General features: G+C 37.9%; 1 protein-coding gene across 1 annotated transcript in view; it reads left to right on the top strand.

The window, feature by feature from the left end:
- The window catches only part of DNAJC3 (DnaJ heat shock protein family (Hsp40) member C3), a 123,951-nt gene that overhangs the window by 48,427 nt on the left and 60,522 nt on the right, over nucleotides 1-15,002 (top strand). The window contains exons 3-4 of the mRNA XM_004463564.3: nucleotides 1,054-1,178; nucleotides 6,566-6,640. Of these exons, the coding sequence (XP_004463621.1) occupies nucleotides 1,054-1,178; nucleotides 6,566-6,640 (200 nt within the window). The remainder of the gene's footprint in view (nucleotides 1-1,053; nucleotides 1,179-6,565; nucleotides 6,641-15,002) is intronic.

Below are 15,002 nucleotides of genomic sequence, written 5' to 3'. Positions count from 1 at the left end.
ATTTCAGCAGAGACAAACACAAAGATTGGCTTGCATGTTTATAAAAGGAGTTTAGAATATACTCTAGGTAAAGTATAGAATATAGTTGCTTTACTTTGCTAAGGCTGCCAGTGCAAAATACCAGAAATGGATTGGCTTTTATAGTGGGGATTTATTAGGGTAAAAACTTAGCAGTTCTGAGGCTGTGAAAATGTCCAAATGAAGGAATCATCAGAGATGCTGTGTCACCAAAGGTTGGCTGCTGGCAGATCCTGGCATCCTGCCATGTGGAAGACAAAATGGCAGCTCTCAGTTTGGATCTCTGGCTTCTTCAGACCACTTTCTGAGCTCATCTATGGGCGATCAAGTATATGGCAGGGCTCATCTGCTCATCTTTGAGCTGCTCCATGGGCCTAGCCTCTCAGGGGCCTCTTTCATTGCGTCTGTACTCTGCTCATTTTGGCCTCTGGCCTCTCTCTCTCAGATATAGCTGGTCCTGGAGTCTTCTTTCACATAGGGTAAAATGGCAGCTGTTTTTCTCTGTGTGTTTCTGCTTTCAGTTCTCAATTTATGTAAGACCCCAGCAAGTAGGTAGAGACCCAACCTGGGTCACACCTCATTGACACAGTCCAATCAAAGGGCCCCACACCCACAGGAATGGATTATTTCTAAGAACATGATCTTTTGGGATTTACAAAAGAATTTAAAAATGTCACAGTAGTCAATATTCTAGATTAGTGGTTTGCTAAACTTTCTACAAAGTGTCAAATATTTTAGACGTTCTAGCCAAATCATCTCTGTTGCATGTTTTTCTGTGTCTTCTTTTTCCTTCCTTTGAACAACCCTTTAAAAATGTAGAAAAGCATTCTTTAAGGCTCTGGGTAGGATTTGACCCACGGGCTATAGTTCGTTGACCCTATTCCAGATTTATTTGCAATGATCATGTTAGGCAACTTGACCTATATTTGATGAAGTTGCTCTTTTCTTAATAGAATTACAAACTCTAGTACTGTTAATGTGATTTGATTTTTGAATAAATTACTAAGAGTTCATACTTACTGTTTTAATTTTCAGATGGTGATCCTGAAAACTATATTGCTTACTATCGGAGAGCTACTGTCTTTTTAGCTATGGGCAAATCAAAAGCTGCACTTCCTGATTTAACTAAAGTGATTGAATTGAAACTGGATTTTACTGCAGTAAGTGTATTTAAACTTTCTTTAAAGGTGGGGTTAAGGAAACTTAGAGGAGGTAATTTGTTTCTGTTCTTATTTATTTATTTATTTTTTGAGGTACTGGAGCCAGGAATTGAACCTGGGGCCTTGTATGTGGGAAGCCAGCTCTCAACCACTGAGCCACATTGACTCCCCTGAGTTGTTGGGTTTTTTTTTTTTTTTCTGTTTTGCTTGCTGTTTATTTTTAGGAGGCACAGGGGACTGAATTCGGGACCTCGCATTTGGGAAGCAGGTGCTCAAATGCTTAGCCACGTATGCTCCCCTAATTTAAGTGATGACTGACATGCTAGGTATAGCTAGAGGATATTGAAAGCTACTATAATATGGCATACTAGGGAAAAGAGAAATTCAAAGTCCCTGGAATCAAAGTTCTATTTGAAAGAGAAATATTGGGTGAAGTAGATGGTTTTTTTAAAAATATATACTTTTTAATTATTATTTTTTTTTAAAGCTACTTAGATTACATAAATGTTACATAAAAGATATAGCAGATTCCCATATGACCTGTACCCTACCTCTTGCCCATTTTCCCACATTAAGAGCATCCTTCATTAGTGTTGTACTTTTGTTAAAATCGATGAACACATTTTGGACCATTGCCACTAACTGTGGATTATAGTTTACTTTGTAGTTTGCACTCTCTTCTGCACAATTTTGTAAGTTATGACAAGATACATAATGGCCTGTATCTGTCATTGAATGTCATTCAGGACAATTCCCAAGTTCTGAAAATGCCCCAATATTATGCTTGTCTTTCCTTCTCACTCCCCCAAGAACCTCCAGTGGCCACTGCCTCTACATCAATGATAAAAGTTCTTTCATTGCTAGAATCACAATAAGTCTAGAGTAGAATATTAGTAAGTCTACTCTAGTAGACTTCCCCAATCCTGAGGATTCTGGGATGGTGATGCCCACTCCATCTCAAATTGAGGAGGGGGCTTAGATCCCATGGGGCAGATGGATGGGACTATCTTGCTTGGAGTTGCAGATTCTCTCTGTTCCTTGGGATGGTTGTTGTCTATCATCATTTCCTTGTTAGTTGTCTTGGGTGAGGCCAATGAACTGGAGAGTAGGTGTTGAAACTCTGTTGAGGTTTAGGACCCAGTTGGCATGTGGGCAGCCCAAAGATTTAAATCTCTTGGACATAAACCTATCAATTCTAGTATTAACTATAGTACTATACTATATACTCTATATACTATCTATGGTCTAGTATATACTATGCATAGGTTCAAATAGAAGGGGTGGAAGAGCCATGTATAGGGAAACCACAATTGAGTCCAACTCTGTCACACTGAGGAGTATAAATTCCAAAGTAGGGCCCACTGGCAGGGTGCCAAACTCCCGAGCTGTCAGTTCTGCCTATAGTGTCTGGACGTCTCCAGATCTCTTTGGAGCCCCACTATTTGAGGCAATATTTACTTTGGCAGTCAGTGAGATCCTGCTGAGATATGCATAAACATAACCTCTGGAATGACCTCCCAACTCACTCACTTTGAAGTTCTCTTAGCTATATAAACTCATTTGTCTTTACCCTTTCCCACTTTTGGTCAAGGTCTTTTTCCAGCTGCACTGATAGTTGGAGTTTGGTAGTAATCCCTCAGCACCAGGGATGTTCATCCCTGGGAGTCATGTCCCATGCTGGAGATAAAGGTAATGAATTTTTATGTTGAGTTTGGCTTAGAGAGGGGACACGTTTGAGGAACAAGGAGACTCTCAGGCGGTAACTGTTAGGCACTCTATAATACTAGGCCAAGCTTCAATTTCAAAAGTAAAGGTTCATAAGTACAGTCATCATTGTGAAGGGCCTGTTAATGCTCTATCCTCCTTCACTAATCACTGCCCCTGTACTTGGGGGATTCTTGCTGTCCCATTAGAAAATGTGACAGAGTGCCACAGGATGAGAATTTGATGTTCTTTTGGTTATTGCGTGAATCTCCACCCACCGTAACAATGATCCATGAACACTTGGAACACATTTATATGCCTTATAGGTATGTCCCAGGTGACCCTCCTCTATGCATCCCCTGTTACTGACACCCTGCACTCAGTGATCCTCCCCTGCCACAGTTGTAACCCTTCTGTGATCCGAAACTTCTTAAAAAATGAAGCCAACAAAATAACCAAATATACTTAATAATAAAATGAAATAATGATAGTTTTAAAAATAAATAAAATAAAATAAATTTATATTTGGAAAAATAATAAAAATATGAAATTTTAAAAAATTAAAATTTTCTTTATTTTATAAAAGATAACTTACATTATGTAAATGTTACATCGAATATATAAGGGATTCCCATATCCCACACTCCCCACATCTCCCACATTTTCCCATATTGGCAACATCTTTCATTAGTGTGGTACATTCATTGCAATTGATAAACACATTTTAGAGTATTGCCATTCAGCATGGATTATAGTTTATCTTATAGTTTACACTCTTTCCCACTCAACTCTGTAGGTTATGGCAGGATATATAATGACCTGTATCTGTCATTGTAATATCGTTCAGGACAGTTCCCAAGTCCCAAAATTTCCCCCTTGTTACACCTGTTTTTCCCTCTCCCTATTCCCAGAACCTCCAGTGGCCACTGCTTTCACATCAGTGATCTTTCTTCCATTGCTAGAACCATAATAACCGTACAGTAGAATACTAGTAAGTCTACTTTAGTCCATAGTTTGTTCCCCAATCCTGAAAACTTTGTGATGGTAATGCCCACTCCACCTTTAATTGAGTGGGCCTTTGTTCCCATTCAGCCAGTGGATGCGACTCTCTTGCTTGCAGTGTAGACACTCTTGGTTCCTGGGTATTTTATATGTCCATTATCTCCTCCTCATTAGTTGTCCTGAATGAGTCCAATGTACTGGAGTGTAGGTGCTGAAACTCGTTTGAGATTCAGGGCCCCAGCTGGCACATGGACAATCCCAATATTTAAGTCTCTTGGATGTACCCCTACCAACTCTAGTACTAATTATAGTTTCAGATAGAAGGACAGAAGAGCCATGTGTAGGGAAACCACAACTGAGTACAACTCTATCACAGAAAAAAAATTTTTTTTACATTATGTTCTCCATCACTGTAAGATCTATTGTCTTGTAGTACATACAGTAACATTTTCTTCTGTTTATTCCCTCAGTGTCTTATTTTTTTCATTTTGTCTTCAAAGTAGTTTTAGGTTATAGAACAATGACGTACAGAATATAGAGGATTCCCATATTATCCAACACCTTCCCCTTTTTCCCCTTTCCCCTAATAACATTTTACATGTGAATCATACATTGGTTACAATTGATGTAGAATATTGAAACATTGCTACTAACCATGGTCAGTGATTTACATTATGATTTATATTTTGGACCATACACTTTTATAAATTTTGTGAAATTTAACATGGCCTGTATCCGTCATTGCAAGATCATGTAGAAAAGTTCCATCACCCCCAAAATGCCCCATGTTCCATCTTTTCTATTCCTCCCTCCTTCCCCCCTTGGGATCCACAGCAACCATCAAGTTTCACTCCTTGAAGAACAAGACTCATAGTTACTTGCAACAAAATTGAGGGCCTGACATACTGGCCTGTACTCCCCTATTAGGCATTGCTTATGCTCTCGAGAGGCTCCCACCCCCCTCTAAATGAGAACATAGCAGGACTTCCCAGGATGGGAGTCTAACACCTTTCTGCTTATTATGTAGGTCTCCACCTCTGAAAAAGGTGATTTTTAGAAGCCAGGCAGTGATAGTATCTTGGGGGTTTAAAAAGAAACATGTATGTGGAGGATGAAATGTAGGGCAAACTGGAGGCTGAAACATGAGTTGATTAAGAGGCTTTTGAATTAAGAGGATCGCCTAGCAGTAGGAACATAGAGGAGTGCATACCTCTGTTAAGCGGTGGTTAATTTGATGAGGATACAGTGCTGAATTAGGTGGTGTCTTCCTTTTGAACCTGTATACAAGCTTCAGAGGTATAGGAATTTACAGTGTAATGAGATAGCCTCACAACTGACAGGACATTGTAAGTACCGTGATCGAGGTGTGCACAGGGGACTTAGGAGGGGCCAGATAAGGAGCTTTCAGAAATAGGATTAATATAACCCATTGACCAATTAGATGGTTTCAATATTAATTTGGTTACTAATTTTTAATTTATATTTTGTCATATTCCTAAAAGGATTTATGGTAACTGATTACATATAGGTAAGTGTTTGGTTTGACATATTGTTAGAGGTGGAATTCCCAGGTATTATGGTAGCTCTTAACTAGTTGGTTTTAGTATTGTATTTTATGTGATCAAGCATTTAATACAGGATTAGGGAAATTTTATGTATGGTAAAAATCATACTTTAGTTTTAGTGGAATATTGATATGGTTTCTGTTTTATGGTAGACATTGTTCATCAGATATTTGGTATTCTTGGAAAAGGTGAGATTACTTATACAAGAAGAAGAAGAATAGTTAGAGATGAAAGAGGAAAAACTGATGCATGTTAAAAAGAAAGAGACATTGTTATTATGGTTATAGTGGACTGAAAGTTTGAGTTGAGAGTTAAAAAATTAACCAAACACATTTCTGGAGATTTTTGATTGGTAAAATCCCGAATTACCCAACTTTTATAGTACTGTTGAAAAGTTGTTATGATGGTAAAAAGTGGATTTTTAAATTGAGATATAAATTACATACCATAAAATCCAACCTTTCCAAGTGTACAATTCAGTGATTTTTAATTTATTCACAAGGTTGTGCAACCATTTCCATTAATTCTAAAACGTCTTCCTTACTCTAAAAAGAAACTTTATACCTGTAAGCAATCATGCCTCTTTCCTACTCCATCCAACCCCTGAAAACCACTCATCTACTTTCTATGAATTTGTCTGTTACATTTCATGTGAATGAAATCATAATATGTAGACTGTTGTGTCTAACTTATTTCACTTAACATGTTTTCAAGATTCATCAATGTTGTAGAGTGTATATACTTTATTTTCATAGCTGCATAATCGTCCATTGTATTGATAACATCACATTTTGTCTATCAATCGATAGATCTGGGTTGCTTCTACTCTTGGCTGTTAGGAATAATTCTACTATGAACATTTGTGTAAAGGTTTTGTGTGGACATATATTTTCAATTTTGTTAAGTAAAACACAAAGTATTTTTAAGAAAACATACTGGTCACAAAAATTATACATATTTATTGGTTCCAGGAATTCTCATAGTATTAAGTTAAACAAATAAGCATTGGAAAATAAATATTCCATCAATAATTTGTTAATTTATTTTGTCTAATTCTTTGTGCTTAATGAAAATTTAGAAATGCATAGTATTCAGGACTCTTTTTTTTTTTGGTAGGCAAGATTACAGAGAGGTCACTTATTACTCAAACAAGGAAAACTTGATGAAGCAGAAGATGATTTTAAAAAAGTGGTAAGTTGAGTTGAATTTGTACTTGGCTCTATAAGGATGTTATTTGTATATACATCTTACTGGACTTATTTTTAAAACTAAGACACTTAGTAGTAATTTTATAGTTTAAAACTGCTAAATTGATTTGTGTATGTAAGAATCACAGTTTCTGAATTAACATTTGGTAACTAACATGAAAGAATCACATTGAGAGATGGATCATAAACTACTGAATAGATATATAATCCTAGTTCGGTTTATATAGCTCACTTGTTCCTGCTTTGTCCTCTATTAGAATCTAGCAGTATCATCACAGCTATTCTAAAAGTCCTCTAAGTGAGTTGGGTAAACTTTATTTGATTTGAAAGAAATAATGAAACAGTTTATTAAGAGACAATTTCATAGTTATTAGTTAGAGCTGTTCTACAAAATGGTAAATACTTTAAATTTGTTGGAGGAATGTGTTACACAGGTTGCATATAATTGAAGGGGATATATACTAAAAGACCATTTGAGGAGAGGCATCTAGCCCATCTCTTTATGTCCTTATTTGGCTTGTTTTTTGATGGTTTATTGAAATACTTAGTTATTACAAAACTGAAAATAAAACTAAAATTGCTAACATTTTCATAACCCATGACCCCAATACTTAATCATCTGTAGACAAATGAAAAAAGAATTGAAATAGATTGTATTCAAACAAAGGGGCTCAGGAAAATTGGATGTTACTTTATTTTTGTCTAATCTTTCCTGCTGCTTGGGAAACTGCTTGAGAGAAGGCTGAAAAACAGAAAGTGGGGGACAGTAGTGCTGGAGTAAGCTTTCCTTAGCCCAGTGCTTTATACATACCACATGTTACATAAACATTTGTCAAGTGGATGGATGAATGATAAAACACAAGAATATGTTAACCTTTTATTAAACCTGAAAGGGGATATTGAAAGTTCAAATATTCCTTTTATAAATAACTTTGATCTGAAGGGTAATTGCTCTGTGAGGCCATTTTTTAAAGGTTGAAATTCCTAGACAGAAAGAAAAGTCATGTATGTACAATAGAGAAAGGAGAGGGAGAATTGTGGATGGTTGAAATCTGGAAAAAGGGTGAAGAAGGGAAACACATTTGAGTGCCTTCAGAATAATTATGTGTGTCCAGCTTGGGTATAAAAAGTTTACCTAGTGTCCTGGGTTGAATCTTGTTGTCATCAATGACACCTGGAACCTGTGATAATGATCTTATTTGGAAATAGGGTCTTGGCAGATGTAACCAAGTTAAGATGAGGTTAAGATACTCAAACCCAATATGACTGTTTGGTGTTCTTTAAAAAAGAGGGATGGGCGGCGGACTTGGCCCAGTGGTTAGGGCACCCGTCTACCACATGGGAGGTCCGCGGTTCAAACCCCAGGCCTCCCTGACCCGTATAGAGGTGGCCCATGCGCCGAACTGATGCTTGCAAGGAGTGCCCTGCCACGCAGGGGTGTCCCCGCATAGGGGAGCCCCACGTGCAAGGAGTGCACCCCGTAAGGAGAGCTGCCCAGCGCCAAATGCCTAAGAATGGTGCCGCCCACACAGAGAAATGACACAAGATGACGCAGTAGAAAGAAACACAGATTCCCATGCACTGACAACAACAGAAGCGGACAAAGAAGATGTATCAAATAGACACAGAGAACAGACAACTGGGGTGGGGGGGGAAGGGGAGAGAAATAATAAAATTAAAAAAAAAAAAGAGGGAAATTTGGACACAGACTGAGACACATGGGTATACAGGTCATGTGAAGGCTCAGAGACTCACAGGGAGAATGCCACATGACCTCAGAGGCAGAGATTGGAAAAATCTCCCACAAGCCATGGATTACCAAGGTTTGCTAGAAACCTTGAGAAGCAAGGAGAGTGACAAGGAACAGTTTCTTCCCTAAAGCCTTTCAAGCAAACATTGTCCTGCTAACACCTGGGTTTCAGACTTCTAACCACTAGAATTGTGAGAGAATACATTTCTGTTGTTTTAAGCCACACAGTTTGTGGTAATTTGTTATGACAGTCCTAAGAAACTTAGCAAGAAGGACAGCTTTTATTTACCCTACTGAATTATTGGGATAAATGTTGAGAAGCTCCTTGCACCATTCTTAACGGAGTCTCTGAGTTGTGTGGCATGCCAGTGTGTCAATTAATTGTATCCTTTATAGGGTAGGTAAATTAAAGGGTTGCATCAGAGCTATATGAATCATGTGGAAATAGTATACCTGATTCTATAGTCCTTTTCCATTTCCCACTCTGGTGTTTACTAACATGTAGTGGATTTTCATTAAAATAGATACCCTATGGTTTGATGTTTTAGGTTTAATTTTAGGGGCTCAGTTAAATAATCAGGGTCAGCCTCACAACCCCTGAATAACACTGATTTCAGTCAAATGGGTTTTTAGAGGGTAATTTTACATATTACTTTACTCTGATAATATGTAAGATAGTGTCCTGACATAACTGTAATAATATCTTATTTGTCATTTTAATGGTGGCTAGGTACAGAAGTTTTCAAGACTTAGTATCTATCACTTGTCTGCCATTCTGTTTCTCAAACTTGCCTTAACTGTTAGAGATCTCTTAAAGAACATATAAAATAGTTTGTGCTTTACTTACTAAATGGGTGTTTCAGAAAGTACTTGGAAACAATAGGCTATAAGACAGTATACATTTGACCTAAATTTTCTTTCATGGTTGAAACAAAAATGTATGTAAATCTTACCCAAGTCTAATGTATTAGAACTTTAAAATTAAAGTCAATTGTTTGTTTTATTGTATTTGAAGTAAAAACTGCTGAACTTCAGATGTTAACTTATGAAAGGCTATAATTATATCAGTCTACTAGGAGAGAAGGATGATTTTCACAAGAGAAAAAGGAGTTGGGAAATGATACAGAGTTTGTGTTTATATTTTAGTCTGCATGAGAGATACCACATGCCCATAACTGGATAAAGTGTCCTAGGGCCTGTCACTATCAAACTGGAAACTTAGCCAAGTGTCTGTGGGCATTGTTCTCTTCTTTCTAAAATCAGAAAGACTGAATAATATCAGCGTTTCTTTTCCAAGATCCTATGGTGTGTATACAAATTGGGAGAGGGTATGGATATACAGTGGTTTATGTTGGTTTGGCCACCTGTAGATATTTACAGTAGCATTTACTCTGTATTTCAATCTATGTGATCTCAAAGAGAGCCAAAATGGTACTGTATGAAATAACCTAAAACTCTGAGAAGTGAGAATAAGTTCTTCATTATATGGATAAAATGCTTTTAGTGATTATATGGATAATATCATCTTCCAGCACTCTGTCATTTGGAGTCAGATGTAAAAATATGTTGTAACAAGTTGTTTTTTCAATTTATTCTTTGCTACTTGACCAGGTTTTAAATATCTCTAGTTTGATGAATGTGGTTACTTAACATGTTTAAAACTCTTGCATCTCAAACTGCTAACAGATAACTGACGTATTTTCTGTGACTCTCTAGGATATATCAGTTAGCTATTATTTTCTTCATTTCCAAATACTTGAGGACCTAGTAGGTACCAAGCACTATTCAAGGTTACTTGGGAGTATAGAGCTAAACAAGACAGCCTTGAGCTCTCATGGAGTTTATATTCTAGTATGGGAAAATCTAAACTAAATGAACAAAAGAAGATAATTTCAGGTAGTGGCAAAGGCTAATACAGAGAATGAAATAGGGTGATCTGCTAGTCATTGTGGTGGGGTGAGGGGAATTTATCAGCAAGGCACTCCTCGAGGTGTTATCTTTTGAGCTGAAACTTCAGTATCAAATGGTGTCAGCCACACAAAGAACCAGAAGCAGAGGCAAGAGCAACCTTGACATTGTGGCTGCATAACAGAAAATAACCAGTTATATGGGAGCGAGTAAACAAGGATGGAAGGGTTAGGAGATGGCAGGAACCATATCATGTAAGACTTTTTTGGCCATGGTGAGCATTTGGATTTTATTCTGAGAAAAGTGGGAGTTGTTAGAGGGTTTTAATTAAGAATGACATGGTGCCATGTATGTTTTGAGAAGGTAATCTCTTGTCAGAAGGAGATTGGATTATTGGGGGCAGTGTAGAGTCAGGAAAACCATTAATGGCTTTTGCCTCTTATTATGATAAAATACAATTTTGTAATAGTAGTTGTGGACATAGAGGAAAGTATATGTATTTAGGATATTTTCTGGGATTACAGCCAACAGGACTTGGGATATGTGAAATAAGGTGTTGTGGCTACCCTATAGTTGAGGGATGTGGCAGTTTGAGATTATTTATGAATTCTAAAAAGAGAGATTATGTTTGTGAGCTGGTCTCTTCCTTTGGGCATGATACCCTTTGTATTAGATTCAGATGAGATACCTTTGATTCAGTTATGTTAAGATTAGGGCTTTGATTTCAACCACATCATTAGGGTGACTCAGTTTGAATCCCCACCCCCTATATATATGATTACTCAATCAAGGAGACACACAAAAGTAGATACACAGGGAAGATACACAGAGGAAGAGAGGTAGCTCCATAGACTCGACAGAGGCCCTGGGAAGAAAAATGAGCCATTTGCCTGATAGTTTATAGCTGACCTTGTGAAGAGCAGCTAAGCCTGGAAAGAAATGAGCCCTGGGAAGAGAGACAAGCTCTATGCCAGCCTACAGCTGAGATCAGAAGCTGGAGCCTTAAGGAAGAGGAAGGCTGAACCCTCACAGATATTCAACATATGGCAACAGAGTTTTGTAAGGAAGTAACCTTAAGTTGGACCCTTTAGGGCCTTGTAACTGTAAGCTTTTAGCTTTTACCCCAAATAAATACCCTTTATAAAAGCCAACAGTATTCTTGTACTTTACATCAGCACCCATTTGGCTAGTACAGCCAAAAGTTGGCTTACATAGCAAAATGACACTAACCTTCATACCAAGATGGTATGAAAATGTTTATTGATCACTGAATGAAGCTTTCTGAGATCAGGTCAGGACTTCCAAGCTGGTCTGAAAATGGCTTGAATGAGCGAAGAAAGGAGATTAGCTTGGAGTTTTTATTGTGATTAAGGGATGGGGCTGGTGTGAGGTTTCCTTCACACAGAAGGAGTTTTTGTGCCTTGAACCTCCTCCTATTGCCAAAGGAGGAAGCACCTGGGTTTTTATCAGCTTACTCAGATGTGGGGCAGAAGGGGAAGAGGGAAGTATGAGACTTAAAAGCTGCCATCAGACATCAAAAAAATATAGTCGGACTCTTAATTACAATTCACTACTGATGTTTGAGGAGTACGGTGTACCAAGTTGCATTTAACTGAATTTGAACCTGTTTAAGTAAGCCATTATGGTGCTCTGGGGGCCTGTCCTCTGAGGCCAGTAAGAAAAGTGAAAGTTCATTTAATGCCTCTTTATTCTAGTGTGTAGCATTATGTATTCTGAGAATTTACATGAGTGTCTTGTTCACTGTCAATAATGTCTGGAACATTGAAGCAGATAAGGAGTGTCTTGTTGTGGCCTTGCTTTATGGTTTTGGTAGGTGTAAGAACTTGTGTAACCTTGGTTTATATCTTGATTGTCTATGAAGATGAGAGTCCCAATTCCTTGAATAAGAAATTGTTCCTGCCATTGACCAACCAGAGAGTCATACCATTGGCAATGACCTAATAGTGAAAAATTGTTCAGATGGGGCCTGTTTTTGGCCGGGGCATCCAGAACTAATGGCTGCTTGAAGTTTGGCCAATTTTGCTGACCATAGATCCCATCTTTTATCAGGGATGACCTGTTAAGGGATGAAGAGCAGTGTCACTCTAGCAAGCTCTATCTTATGTGATGGTGGCAGTGTTATCTACAAAGTCTATGAACTCCCTTTCAGTTGTTTGATTATTACAAGGGCTTCCCCAGGTAGCCTAATGTTTTGTAAGAGGTGTTACCTCCTCCAGCACCATGGCTTCAGGCAAGGGACAGGACAGAGGAGGCTATCTGCTACTGCATGAGGTATATACCAGAGGGTGCAGGTTTGGCTCATCCTATAAAAAGGAGGCCTTGGTGACCATGCCAAGCTTGTGGTGTGCTGCTTCTATGACCCAGGGCATAATGACAAACTGGGTACAGCGAGTCATGGGCCCTTGACCTCTGAGAACTTCCATTTCCAGGATAGCCCAACTTGTAGTCAGCAGTTGCTACTCAAATGTCCTATAGTGTGGGGCTGAGGAGGTAATTTCTTACATTAGAAGCACATGGACAACAAATAGCCCATAAGAAGTTGAAAGAACCCAGTAGGCCTGAGAGGAGGTTATTAAAGGAGTCTGTGGGGGGCACTAATGGCAATGCCTGTTGTATTGCAGTTTGGACAGATTGTAAAACCTTTTGTTGGAGGGGACCCCATTCAGAGTGGATTGATTTGCAAGTAACAGTTTAAATACGCTTAAGTAAAATTTATAAATGAGGAATTTGAATGTGTTGCCTCTAGAACCCCAAAAGGCCTAAAAGATGTTGGATTTGTTTTAATATGTGGGTGCTGAGTCAGTACTGTTTCTTGATGGTGTTAGGGATGGAGCAGTCCTCAGTTTGACAAGTAATTTTAGGAATATAGCCAAAATGGCAGAACCTTGTACTCTGTGTGGGTCAATGGCTTTTTGACTTTTTGTAAGCTTCTTTGTATTTGTACATCCTGAATAAGTGTTTCAAATGTATCTCCTCGGAGAAGGATGTCATCAATGTAATGCCATACCTCTGTTCTTGGAGAAAGCTGAATACAGTTAAGATCTTGCTTACAGAGATTATGTATCTGGTGAAAGATGGAGTGTGTCTTTTTGGAGGTGAAGGCAAACTGCAACTGAGAGGCTATTGATACAGGCAGCAAACAAACATGTTAGCCACATCTATAATAAAAAAGTATTTACCATTTGCTGATTAGATGGAGTCAGTAATTTTGATAATATTGGGTATGAAGCCTTAATGAAGGTTCCATAGCATTAAGGTTAGTAAGTTACTGTGAGGTGTGCCATTCATTCTTTGCAAGTTTAAGGACAGGCCACATTGGATTCTTAAAGAAGAAGCATAAAAAGCCACAGTGGTCAAAACAGCATAGTACTGGCATAAAGATAGACACATCGATCAGTGGAACAGAATTGAGAACCCAGAAATAAACCCTCACCAATACAGTCAACTGGTTTTTGACAAACCTACCAAGTCAATGTTAATGGGACAAAACAGTCTTTTCAACAAATGGTGCTGCAGCAAATGGATATCTATAACCAAAAGATTGAAAGAGGACGCCTATCTCACTCCCTATACAAGAAACAACTCAGTCAATCAAGGGCCTAAATATAAAAGCCAGGACCATAGAACTACTAGACGAAAACGTAGGGAAACATCTTCAAGACCTTGGGGTTAGGTAGTGGTTTCTTGGACCTTATACCCAAAGCACGTGCAACAAAAGGAAAAATAGATAAATAGGACCTCCTCAAAATTAAATGCTTTTGCACCCGACAGGACTTTGTCAAAAGAGTGAAGAGGCAGCCCACCCAATGGGAGAAAATATTTGGGAAGCACATGCCAAATAAGGGTTTAATATCCAGGATATATAAAGAGATGTTACTACTCAACAGGAAAAAGACAAATGACCCAATTAAAAAATGGGCAAAGACTTGAATAGATATTTGTCCAAAGAAGAAATACAAATGGCAGGAAAAAAACACAGGAAGAAATGCTCAGCATCACTAATGATTAGGGAAATGCAAATCTAAACTATAATGATATATCATTTCACACCTATCAGAATAGCCACTAATAAAAATACTGAACTACAATTATTGGAGAGGATATTTGACAGATAGGAACACTTCTTCACTGTTGGTGGGAATGCAGAATGGTACAGCCACTGTGGAGGACTGTTTGGCAGTTCTTCAAGAAGTTGAATATAGACTTGCCATATACCCAGAATACCTGAGAGCGGTGCCACAAATGGAATTCTGCACAATGATGTTCGTAGTGACATTATTGCCAAAAGTTGAAAACAACCCATGTGTCCATCAACAGATGAATGAATAAACTGTGGTCTGTTCACACGATGGAATGCTATGCAGCTGTAAGAAGAAATGAAGTCATAAAACTTATGACAATGTGGATGAACCTGGAGGACATTATGTTGAGCTAAGCAAGACAGACACAAAAGGACAAATACTGTATGATTGCATTACTATGAACCAAATATTGTATAACATATTGAATGATTAAAAAAAATTTATATGTATCCAGTACATTTAAATGAGAATGTGTTTTTATTCATCTTCTTTTTAGTTTTTAATTGTTTATATTTTCAATTATTAAAAGTATAAAATAAAGTTAAAAAACAAAAAAAGGAGAAGCAATGGTTTTAATCACCACT

This window comes from Dasypus novemcinctus, chromosome 15 (genome assembly GCF_030445035.2).
Source record: "Dasypus novemcinctus isolate mDasNov1 chromosome 15, mDasNov1.1.hap2, whole genome shotgun sequence".
In the NCBI taxonomy this organism is placed as follows: Eukaryota; Metazoa; Chordata; class Mammalia; order Cingulata; family Dasypodidae; genus Dasypus; species Dasypus novemcinctus.
The sequence above is the reverse complement of the archived record's forward strand: the minus strand, read 5'-3'. Positions and strand labels throughout refer to the sequence as shown.